This window comes from Heloderma suspectum, chromosome 17, assembly GCF_057233095.1.
Source record: "Heloderma suspectum isolate Gila_16-S chromosome 17, 16-S_ref, whole genome shotgun sequence".
In the NCBI taxonomy this organism is placed as follows: Eukaryota; Metazoa; Chordata; class Lepidosauria; order Squamata; family Helodermatidae; genus Heloderma; species Heloderma suspectum.
Window position 1 is genome coordinate 9,121,142 of NC_139474.1, and position 12,695 is coordinate 9,133,836.

Here is a 12,695-nt window from a genome sequence, read left to right on the forward strand (position 1 = left end):
GACTGGGCAGTAGTTGTCTATCACCGTTGGGTCCAGAGTAGGCTTCTTCAGGAGTGGCTGCGCTACTGCCTCAAGGACAACAGGGACCACCCCTTCCCGTAAGGAAGCATTTATCACTCCCTGGACCCACCCAGTCACACCCCCTCGGCTAGCTTTTATTAGCCAGGAGGGACAGGGATCAAGAGGGCACATGGTCGGTCACGTTATTGCAAGCATCTTGGAACTGATCCCACAAAATCGGGCAGATGGTGGCATCAGACACCTCGACTGGTACTGCACCAACAACAGCATCAAGGTCGCTGCAGAGACAAGCGATTTTGTCCGCAAAGTGGATGCAAAAAGGTCACAGCGGGTCCTTGACAGGGCCAGGGCCCCATTTACTGGGGAAGACGTTAGCAACTGCCGGACCACCTGGAAGAGCTCCGCTGGACGGCTACTTGAGGACGCAACGGAGGCAAAAAAATAGATCTTCTTTGCTGCCCGCACTGCCACGCAGTAGGCACGATTATGCACTCTAGAGCGTGCTCAGTCGTCTTCACTTCGAGTCTTGCGCCATTTGTGCTCTAGCCGACATCCAGCCTGTTTCATTGACTGCAGCTCCCCAGTATACCAGGGAGCAGAACGGGCTCTACAGTGCTGGTGAGGGCTGTCAGGTGCAATCAAGTCGATGGCCCTCCTCATCTCACTGTTCCACAGTGAGGCTAGGGCCTCAGCTGGATCACCAGCTCTCTCTACTGGAAAATCCCCAAGAGCATTCATAAATCCATTGGATTCCATCAGTCTCCTGATGCTGTGAATCTCCAGGGCATCTCCTGCATTAAATGACCTTTATTCCATTCTTAAATAGATCGGACATAATGAGCTATCAAATTACCCCACTTGTGTTCTGCTTCAGTTCCCTCTGTGAAAAGGGAAAAGCCGCAAGAAGAGGAGCTGGATGCATGAAACATATGGAAGACTCAGATAAGGGGGAGAAGGAGGGGGAGAAGGAAGCACGTATCAGGGGAGTCCGTTGTGATGCTGCATTTAAAGCAGAAAGCCCCACCTTAAATGCGGGGTTTTAAGGAGGTGTAGAGATGCTCTTAGAAGTGAAGATGATCCCTTTGTGCCATTCGTTTCAGCTGCTGAGTGAGGCACTGAATAGATTGCACAGGAGTCCAGAAACTCAGGTGCCTAGACCCCCTCTAGGGGTCCCAATCCAGCCATGCCCCCTTACCCTGGCCCCACCACCTTTCTCCCAAACACTGATGGTTTGTGGGCCACCCAGCTTTTGTGCAGGCTTTTTCGCCATTCTAAAAGGCTGAAATGCCTCTCCGACGGCTGGGTTATTGGCAGTGAGAGCTTTCAGCCAAAACAAGCTTGTTATCTTTGGTATTCTGGCTCCTTTTGCTTTCAGCTCCACCCACCACTGGAATGCGGACCACAGGAGCACCTCCGAAACGGAATCCAGCCCTTAGGCTGAAAACGGTTCAACACGCCTGAGCTAGCACGTGGCAGGCAACAACTACATCATCCAGAGCTCAGCACCTCGGGCAATCACCCGATTGTCTGGCCCAGAATCTAGTCCTGGGGCTCCTTCACACTGGGCTTTTATCCTGCAATTGAGATAGCTCCTTCACAGAAGTTTGCGGGTTCTTTACATGACGTCACAGTCATCCAGGGTGTCTCCTGCACTAAATGGAAGACTCAGCAATGGGGGAGAAGGAGGGGGGAAGGGGTGGGGGAAAAGGAAGCATGTGGAAAAGGGAGTCGTTGTGATCCTGCATTTAAAATGGAAGCAGAGAGCCCTGTTCTAAATGCAGGACTTTTGGCTGGTGTAGAGATGCCTCTGGTGTGCCCATGCCCCATGGTCAAGTCTATCACCCCTTCTACCAGAGTCCCACCATCCGCCCTCCCATAGTGTCCGTGCCTGTTGCTGACATCAATGCTACAAATAATGTCCGTCAAGCGTGCCTTGGTCACACTTGATTCCTGCCATGGTATTTAACAGGAAATAAATGCTCTGTCAGTTCTCCTCGCCCGCATGACACAGACCACCCTGCCTTTCTCAAGACGCACAACACCATCCCCAGCCCGGTGTGCATGGTGCTACAACAGCAGGAAACAGCTCGTGGCCTCAATCCGCGCAGGTAATTACTCACAGCTCATGATAATTATCGGGTCTCCTAGAATTTAATGGACATGTATTATAGCACCACTTCCAACTTCACATATGAATTAAGCACATATGGGCTTCATGATGCACAGAAGCAAGATTTATGAAGCGCCAACAAAATCTCTTGTTAGCAAAGATTTTTATTCCGCTAATAAACAGCTTGATTTATCCAGGTAAGAAAATTAATACTGGGACCGGCCCGAAACCATGAAGCTTTGCCGCCCTCTAGTGTATGTGGCAGGGGATGACAACTAGGCCTTGATATCTCAACTTTCCTAGCTTAGGGTTTGTACAAACAGAATTTAAAAGCAGACATGCCACTTGTTTCGTTTCCCCTAATTCCCATGACCTTAGATGGTAATTGAAACAATTACATATTCTTTACCTGTTTACTGCTCCCTTTAATTCCCTCCACTTCCTCGGTTTCCCCTGTCTTGAATGTTAAGAGTGTAAGCCCTTTGGGACAGGGCCCTGTCCTCTTGTACTCTATCCTATGCACACTGATGGTGCTATATCAGTAAATAATGTGGCAGACATACATGCCAGTGGTTCAAAGGCTGACTCAGCCTTCCATCTTGCACGTCCTGATTCTCCAAATGGGCCGGCTACCATCTCTTCAGCTCACACACCCAATTTTAAAGGACCTCTTGTAAGTTTATTTAACTGACGCTCGTTTCATCATCTTATTTAAAAAAAATAATAAAACGAAACAGATTTTCTTAAGTTGAAAACCTGCTCTAAAGAGGGGAGCTGAATGTCTGTTCAGGATTCACAGCCGCTAACCAAACAGTGCTATGCAGAACCATGTGCTGCTACTGGAAACATAAAGAGCCGTTCCGCCTTGATCCTTGAACAAAATGCAAAGATCCTCCATAGCAGCCCCATGACTGAAATTATGTGCATTTGTACACATCTTAGAGCTACATACATACATCCCTGTGAATATTTTTCCCTCCATGGTTTCCTATCTGTTCTTAACCTAGTCCCTGCAACACTACCAAATGCTGAATCCAATGTACATAGACACCTATTTAAGCTCACCTACTCTTTGGATTTACAGAACATTCGACTTAAACAGGTCAAGGCCAGGCCAGAGTTGCGAAGTTTTTCCCTCCTCTGTGTATTTTTGTCATCCAAGGCAGTCTCCTGTACACAGAACCGTTTTCCAAGCAAAACTGGAAGTTCACACTCAGCATTTTTTTACCTTAGTTGGTGCTCTAAAGCTGGAGACAGACTTTAAGAGCATTTTAAATTGGATAGCAAGAGGGGCATCTCTCCCCATTACGTACACCCCAATTTTTTTTCACTACTGCCTCCAGTCAACCCAGTTTTGAAAAAATACAAAAACTTGTTTACCAGCAGCTGAAGCAGTATGTGTGTGTACCCCACACTCAGTGACCATCATTTCAAGCTGACTTGGATTCCTGCATTGAGCAGGGGGTTGGACTCGATGGTCTTATAGGCCCCTTCCAGCCCTGCTATTCTATGATTCTATAAGCTACCTTCAACTCTCTAGAAACCAACAATGCTACTATCTCTCTCCGGCCTAAATGATAACAGTCATTCTGTGGGATCAACAATGCAACCAGGATTGAAGACAGTCTGTTTTTAAGCGTACGTTGAAGGAGTGTGTTACGATGGAGGCATTATTGCCAGTGGTGTACGACTCATTCCGTTTGTTCCACTATCAAACAGGGACGGGAACAATGACAAAAATGTGTGAGACTTGTGCAATTCCCCCACCGTTTTTAGTTTTCCCGAATCCTGGCATGGAGGCTCCCATATAGTGATGAACTTGTCTTGCTCCCCCAATAAGCCAAAAGCAATCCCAGCCCAAGTAGCAGGGAGTCAAACTCACCAGCGTTAACGACCGCATCCACCTCCAGCTTGGTGATATCACCACGGAAGAGAGAGATCTTCTCATTCAGATGATTGTCCTTGGGGAAAACAGCCTCTTCAGGCTGCTTGACCCGGGCACCTGGCATCGATGAGACAAGGGGAGGAAAGGATGGCATGCCTTATACCACGTCAGGCCAACATAAGAACCACCTTGCTGAATTAGACCAATGGCCTATCTAGTCCAGTGTCCTATTTCCCGAAGCGGTCAACTGGATGCCCCAACAGGAAGCCCATAAGCAGGACATGAAGCCAACAGGACCCTCCTCTCGTATTCCCAGGAGGCTGGCACACAGAGGCACACTGCCTCTGATACTGGAGGTGGCATATACCCATCAGGACTAGTAGCCATTGATGGCCTTATCCTCCATGAATCTGTCTAATCCCCTTCCAAAACCATCCAAATTGGTGGTCGTCACTACAACTTGTGGCAGAGAATTCCATAATTTTCTGACTCTGCCAGTCAGAATAAACAAAACTGAGCTAGATGGACCAATGGCTTAGCTCAGTATAAGGCAGCTTCGTATGTTCACAGCCCCACAACGCCCATTTCCCTGGTATCCCCATGAAACACACACACACACCATGCAAATGTCCTGGAGGATAAAGAGCTTTAAGAACAGCATTTGAAAGACTCACTTTTGGCCATTTCTTTCCATGACGGTATTTGCTTCAGCTTGATGAAATCCCTGGTGAAATAATGCTCTCGCCTCTGCTTGTTATTCAAGCCTTTCAGAAATGCTGAGCAGCAAATAAAGGGGCAGGGAGGAGAGAAATAATACCTGTTAGTGGGACATAGAGAAACATGGGTCTAAATTTGGGAGAAGAACGCGGAAATAATTCTTCCAGGAGAAGGACTTTGAAGCAGGAACAAGAATTGGCTTGGTCATATGAACTGTTAATGGAAAGCTGTGTACCCCAGACCAGTGTAGTGGCAAAAAAAAAAACCCAACATTTTTCAGCAAGTGTGCTGCGAGTCAAGTGCAAAGAACAAGAGTGTGCCATTCTACTGTGTATTACAGTACTTATGCACACCCATGCCTTGGGGTGGTTTCGCTTGTAGGAGCCCTCAGACCCTCCTACCCAGGCATGTTACAAATTCCTGCTACCTGTGCCTCTTGGTTATCTATATTCCAGATGTCCGGAAGAATCTCCCTTTTTAATACGTGCCCAGATTGCGATTAAGGAGTACAAGTCAGCTCTCCAAATATGTCTTGCATGTCTGCAGTCATGCCACCAACTGTGGGATATGGTCTCCAATGCCAGAATCTGATGCAAAAATTTAAGTTCCTAGCCCTCATGATCGCCAAGCAAACACAGGACAAGATCAACAAAATTTCTTTATTCACGTGCGTACCACAGTCATGTACAAACCCTATTGCTTCAAACACTTGTCTCTCTAGCCCAGCTCCTTATGCCAGACTTCATCTATTGCACTGGCAACCCAGTCATGTATGGGCTCATTTCAAAGCCTGGGTCATAACCTTTGAAGCCCTGCCTTCAATATTTTTCTGGGTTCCCCCACTGTTGGTGACGAGATGGGTAGCAACCAGGGAAAGGAATTCTCAGTGGTGATGTCCCTGTTTTCCTCAAGGAGGCTTGTCTGGTGCCCACTCTGATGTCTTTTGGCACCAGGCAAAGGCCTTTCAATAATTTTTTTTACCAGGTTTTTCAAAATACAAAATTTTTCTGTCTAAACATGCATAGGATTGTGCCCTAAGATAGGTGTTTCGTGGCACAATTCTAGGCATGTCTACTTAGAAGCAAGCTCCATTATGTAGTTCAAATTTCCAGGGCCAGATGAACTGCATCTGAGTTCAAATCTCCAGGGCCAGATGAACTGCATCCTAGAGTAATAAAGGAACTGGCAGAAGAACTCTCAGAACCACTGTCTATTCTCTTTGAGAAATCATGGAGGACAGATGAAGTGCCAGATGACTGGAAGAGGGCTAACGTTGTCCCTATCTTCAAAAAGGGTAAAAAGGAGGAAACTGGGAACTACAGACCAGTCAGTCTGACATCAATCCTTGGGAAAATTCTGGAGCAGATTATCAAGCAATCCATCTATAAGCACCTAGAAAACAATGCAGTGATTACTCGAAGCCAACATGGATTTGTCAAGAACAAATCCTGCCAGATGAATCTGATCTCATTTTTTGATCAAGTAACCTCCCTTGTGGACTGTGGAAATGCTGTAGACATAATATACCACGACTTCAGCAAAGCTTTCAAAAAAGTGCCCCATGATATCCTGATGAGCAAACTAGCTCAAAGTGGGCTAGATGAAACAACGATCCGGTGGATCCACAGCTGGCTACAGAATCGGACTCAAAGAGTGCTTATCAATGGGACCTTCTCAAGCTGGGGAGAGATAACAAGCGGGGCACCGCAGGGCTCAGTCCTGAGCCCAGTGCTCTTCAACATTTTTATTAATGACCTGGAGGAGGAAGTGGAGGGAACGCCGATCAAATTTGCAGATGACACAAAATTGGGCGGGATAGCTAATACTTTGGAAGACAGAAACAAAATTCAAAGTGATCTGGATAGACTGGAGCGCTGGGCAGAAAACAGAATAACATTTAATAGGGATAAATGCCAAGTTCTGCACCTAGGAACAAGAAACCAAATGCACAGTTACAAGATGGGGGATACGTGGCTCAACAACACTACAAGGGAGAAGGATCTTGGAACTGTTGCCGATCACAAGCTGAATATGAGCCAACAAAGTGATGTGGCTGCAAAAAAGGCACATGCTATTTTGGGCTGCATTAATAGAAGCATAGCTTCCAAATCCCGAGAAGTACTAGTTCCCCTCTACTCAGCACTGGTTAGGCCTCATCTGGAGTACCGTGTCCAGTTCTGGGCACCACATTTTAAGAAGGATGCAGACAAACTGGAGAGGGTTCAGAGGAGGGCAACAAAGATGATCAGGGGGCTGGGAACAAAGCCCTATGAAGAGAGACTGAAAGAACTGGGCTTGTTTAGCCTTGAGAAGAGAAGACTGAGGGGAGATATGATCGTGCTCTTCAAGTACTTGAAAGGTTGTCACAGAGAGGAAGGCCAGGATCTCTTCTTGATCATCCCAGACTGCAGGACATGGAAAAATGGGCTCAAGTTACAGGAAGCCAGATTCCAGCTGAACATCGGGAAAAACTTCCTGTTGTATTGCTCTAATACAACAATGGCACCAATGTCCTAGGGAGGTGGTGGGCTCTCCCACCCTGGAGGCATTCAAGGCGAGGCAGGACAGCCGTCTGTCAGGGATGCTCTGACTTGGATTCCTGCATTGAGCAGGGGGTTGGACTCGATGGCCTTGTAGGCCCCTTCCAACCCTACTATTCTATGATTCTACGTACAATAGGATTTACTCCAAAATAAGTGGTACAGGATTGCAACCTTAATGAGCATTTATTTGATCACACTTCTAAAAATATGCTAAGATGGTTAAGGTCAGCGCCTACTTATAGGTGAAGTGAGGCAGGCACCATTAAAAGGCATACAATTATCAGTTATTTAGGGTCAAACTAGACACAACGGCTAAAAGTTTTGTGTGCCTAACTTTAGACACAGAGGAACTGCCCCAAACTACGTAGAAAATAGGCTTTTAACAGCAAAAGGGGCATAAAGGTGATAAGTGCCAAACCCTCTCCTCACAAAATCTCTCCCTGAGCATTTTCATCTCAGTGAGCTAAGAAATAAGCTCCGTTCAGAGAAAGCACTTAGGGAGAAATACACAGAGGGTGGGATGTGGGTTCAGCACTCCTCACCTACATGCCTGTTTTGCAGTTAGACCCCTCACCCCCTCTTTCTACATGACTGGGGAAGTTCCACATTTAAACACAGGGAATTACTGCCATCGCCTACAGTTTGGCCCTCAATTAAGTGCTATATTTTCACTGGGGGTGGAGGAGCACCGTGTAGAGTTTCTTCTTCAGGCTTCGAACAGCCTAGCTTATAAAATGGCTTATATTAAAACTAGCTTTAAAGCCACAGATTTACGTCTGTGGTGTTCTGCTGCTGGCGAGTTCCACATTCAGCGAAAAGAGCACCTGGCCTCTTGCAAGGTCTGTCTCGCAAATGCGACTGCTCTCTGGCAGGGTTTCTTAAGGCTTCGCCAACAGAGCCTGTAGTGCTCCAGCACCCACCCTCCCTCTAGGCCCAAAGTTAGGCCCAGACATAGGCCCAAAGAGTCCAGAGCACTCTGCCACAAGCATCTGGGGATGGTTGCTATGCAACCAAGGCCTGTACCATTGCACTCTCCTTTAGCACTAGCTGGACTGCCACCCTCTAGAGAAGCCAAAAAGCTGAGGCATCCTTGCCCTCTAGTAAAGTGTTGCTAGGACCCACAGCATCCAGCATCCTTTTGACACATCACACAGAAGGCCCATAGCACGGCCAGCCTCTAGTAGCTGTTACTACGCCTCACAAAACCTAGTGGGGTGGGGTGGGCTGGGGTGACCCCCCACCATCAACAGAGCTAATATTCTCCCTAGAGTTGCCAATTTTTTCCCTGACAGGATTCCTGTGCCTTTTATCAGCAGCATGACAGGCAGGAATTCAACAGACATTGTATCCTGCAGCACCTTCCTCCTAATTCCCTTCACAAAGCAAAAAAAATACTCTGGGCATGCTCAGACACTTTGTCCTTAAGGTTTGTTAACTTAAAAAAAAAAAAAAACTGGGGCAGGCACACATTTGGAGGTGCCAGCATTTTTTAAAAAGCAGAAGTTGGCAACCCCTGTAGTGTCACGATATCACTCTTCAGCAGTGGTTATTATGTTCTGTTCAATTTTATTGCATTGACAAACAAGTCATTTGCAAAACAGTGAACCAGATCATAAAGCTAAAACATATTTGACTAAAATACAGCCACTGGTTACATCCAGAAATACAACAACCCATAAAATTTAGTATTTAAAACCTAAGTCAAAACCATCTTGGCTTGTTTTACATTGAACTAAACAAAATTTGGGGTTTGAATTCAAAGCCCCTTGCCTCACTTTCAGAGCAGAATTAATATATTTTGTCATTCTAAAAGCAGCATAATAATCCAATCCATTTAATAACATAAGCACCTTATTATTTTCCTCATACAGCATTCAGCCAGGCCTGCTAAAAGACAGCTTCATTTTTTCCTCTTCCCTACCCATCCCTTTTTCCTGCTGTGCCATGTCTTTTTAAATTGTATGCCTGTTAGGCAAGAACCATCTTATTTGAGTAAGTGTTTGCAAGCCCTCGAGGAGCCTTTTTGGCTGAGGAACGGGCTAAAATACTATAAATATATAAATATAAAAATATAAATCTAAATACATAAATAAATATAAGTATAAATATATATATATAAATATATATATATATTATATATATATATATATATATATAAATATATATAAATACACACACACACACACACATATATATATATATACACACACACACACACACACACACACGCGTTCTGCGCCCTCTGGGAACTTCAGCATGCAAAGGCCTGCAGGCCCTGTAACGCAATGCTTTTCAAACCGTATTATTCTAGGAAATCCACAGTTCCTTATCAGGGGTTATGTTCCTCCACAATTCAAAGTCCACGGCACACAGCCATCTTAAAAGGCAGCTCGCCCTCCGTGTCAGATCACCCCCTGCAGCATACAGCTTCAAGGCAAAGCTGGACATGCTCCAAAACAACTGCCTTCCCCACCCTGGTGCCCTCGGGATGTGTTGGACTACAGTTCCCAGCACCCCCCACCCATCACAGCCAATGGTGAGGGATCTGGGGAGCTACAGTCCAAAACATCTGGAGAGCACCAGGTTGGGGAAGCTGTTCTAATGTTCTCCATTCACACAGCGCAACGGCTAGGCCCAAAAAGCCTGGCTCGTGCCAGATCCGGCAAACTAAGGGTACAGCCCTTGGAACACAACCCGGAAGAACCCTCCACAGATGTGCAGAAATTCAACAGCCAATGCACAAGGAAAGCATCCACCACTGATATGGAAAGCATTCTGGATCCTCATCCTTCCTTAAAAATCTCTGCTCTAGAGGTGTACGCGCATAGATTAATGTGTGCTTTCCAGTGGTTAAGGCCAGGTTTGGAGCTGACCCTAAGGCTGCCGCCTTCTTCTGCTAGCTGTGCTCCTGTGCTTTTAACAAGCAGCCCGACACACACAAATTGAGCAGGGGATGCTTATCCCACAATTTACTTTAGAGCAAGGACGAGCATCACACCGTTCCCATCTTGAAGGCACAGGAGCATGGCTAGTTTTTAAAGGCTGGGCACCTTATTCATGGGGGCACATGCCCACCAGGACGCAGCCTGGCAGATGCATCCCAGCACCAATTTGGAGCTGCTGCCCTTGGCAGAGTCCCCCGTTTCTTTATCGAGAGCGCTTTGCTTCCCTAGGCCTTTGGGAAACATATGGCTGCCATAGCCGGTCTCCTAGGATACCATTTAGGTTTCCCATGATGCATGGCGGGACGTCTGCCCACAAACAGGGCGAGCTCAACAGGGGAGCTAAACTCCCCACAATCCACTGCACAGACCCAGAGACAGTCCTTGGTTCAGTAAACGCACAGAGGCAATTCCCAAAATATCTAGCCCTCGGTCGCGTGCCAAGGTTTTCGGCTCCCCGTCTAGAAACTCAGAGTTTGCCACCTGCCACCGTGAACAGAGCAGGGCCGCTAGAAATAACGAGACAAGGGACACCGTTAATTTCAGCCAACACCAGGCACATATGTGCTATTTGGAGGGAAGCGGGGGGGGGTGCACTCAAAGTAAAAAGGTAAAGGTGTCCCCAACCAGTCGTGTCCGACTCTAGGGTGCGGCGCTCATCCCCGTTTCCAAGCCGAAGAGCCAGCGCTGTCTGAAGACGCTTCCGTGGTCATGCGGCCGGCGTGACTGAACACCGAGGTGCACGGAACGCTGTCACCTTTCCCGCCGAAGCGGTGCCTATTTATCTACTTGCAATTTCTTGCTTTCGAACTGCTAGATTGGCAGGGGCTGGGACCGAAGGCGGGAGCTCACTCCGTCACGCGGCACTCGGGTCTCGAACTGCTGTCCTGCCGACCTCCCGGTCTGCGGTTCAGCGTCTTCACCGCTAAGCCACCGCGGCTTAGCCCTAGCCAAAGACAGCTGTGCCAGGTGACCAGCGGAGCGGCACCGTGGAAAAGTGAGGCATAACCGGGCACGAGCGCACTGGGACACGACAGACGCGCACAGACACACACCCTAGCCCCCACATCTCCCCCTCTCACTTACATTTAGCCTCTTTCCAGTCGGTGGATGTGGTCAAATCCACCTTGGCTGCCATCGCCAACGGAGGAGCCGCGGCCCAGCTGCGGAGGCCCCTTGTGAACACCCAGTGAGTGGGCACTCCGCAGGCGGGGGCCCTGCCTCTGCCACACACACCCTTCCCGCCCCCACCGTGCACTGTTACAGGGCACCTGGCCCAGGCGCTCAGCAACCTCCCAAGGGCTCCAGGCAGCCTGCTTTGCAGGGACATGAGCCCTGGCATGGTTACAAGGCCGGGCTGGGTAACAGGGAGGGGGGTGCACAGAGCTCTCAGCCTGCTGCCCTGGTTGGTCCCCAGCAGGCGAGAGAAATTCTTCTCCCTTATTTATAACACCTGGTATTTAGGTGGGAGAGTGGGACAAGCCTGCCAGCTCCTGCAGCTGCTGCCACAACACACATGATTAGGGCCCTTGACTTCCAAGCCTCTTTGCTCCCTCCCGCCCTCGCTCTCCAGACGCAAGGGCATCTGGGAAACGTAGTTCCACATAGGCTCGTTCCCTGGGCTTTTTCTGCAACCGTGCCGCAGCACAGTGCGGCATCCTGGGCCTGCCTAGAAGGGGGCTTCCACTCGGCGAAAAATAAAACCGCCAGGGCTAAGAATACCCGCTCCTGTTGCTCACACCTTCAGAAATTTATGCATTTTGCTAAAAATATATTACCCCCACCACATCTTGCATGTGCCCCATGCTCACGCTCACATTTCTCTCTCTCTCTCTCTCTCTCTCTCTCCCCCTCTCTCACATACATACTGTCAGGGGCTCCTTGGAGGGCTCTCTCAGTCTAATCCAGTAGCCAAGTCCAGACGCAGACAAAGGGATTCTTTTCAAAGCTTTATTCTTCTTTTACAACTTACAACTCTACAGGTAGCAACTAGATCTGAGCAGCAGCATCCCTATGCCCTAAGTTGGAACAGTTGGTCCCCGTTTGAAAGGCAATTACTGGCAGACCCCTGCATATAAGGACTAGGGAGAATCCCTCCCCTTTTCCCTTGGATCCTCTGGGCGCAACCGTTCTTTGAGCGCCAACCGGGCGCTACGCCTCCTTTCCGCGCTCTCCATTTGGCGCCGCTCTCTGCGTCTGCGCCGCACAGTCTGCTATCAGTCTGCTATCGGTGCTGGGTCACTCCCTGGACTGCTTTTTAATCTAGGAATGTGGGTGGGAGGAATCTCCGTCAGCTGCGGGCCCTGGGAAAAAGGGGCGCGCTCCTCTCCCAGAAGCGACCGCTCTTCCTCCGAATCAGAACTACTCTGGGATTCTATGGGCTCAGTGTCCACCCTGACACATACACACACACACACATGCATACGTGAGGCCAGCCCTCTACAGTTTTAGGTTTCACCCACACCACTTCTTCAATG

General features: G+C 48.3%; 1 protein-coding gene across 1 annotated transcript in view; it reads right to left on the bottom strand.

Annotated features, from left to right (window-relative positions):
• Nucleotides 1-11,795, bottom strand: part of MACROD1 (mono-ADP ribosylhydrolase 1) — a 350,485-nt gene extending 338,690 nt beyond the window's left edge. The window contains exons 1-3 of the mRNA XM_084824853.1: nt 11,305-11,795; nt 4,691-4,792; nt 4,014-4,133 (exon numbers count right to left, since the gene is read on the bottom strand). Of these exons, the coding sequence (XP_084680979.1) occupies nt 4,014-4,133; nt 4,691-4,792; nt 11,305-11,560 (478 nt within the window). The 5' untranslated portion in view covers nt 11,561-11,795. The remainder of the gene's footprint in view (nt 1-4,013; nt 4,134-4,690; nt 4,793-11,304) is intronic.
• Between the last annotated feature and the right edge of the window lie 900 nt (nt 11,796-12,695).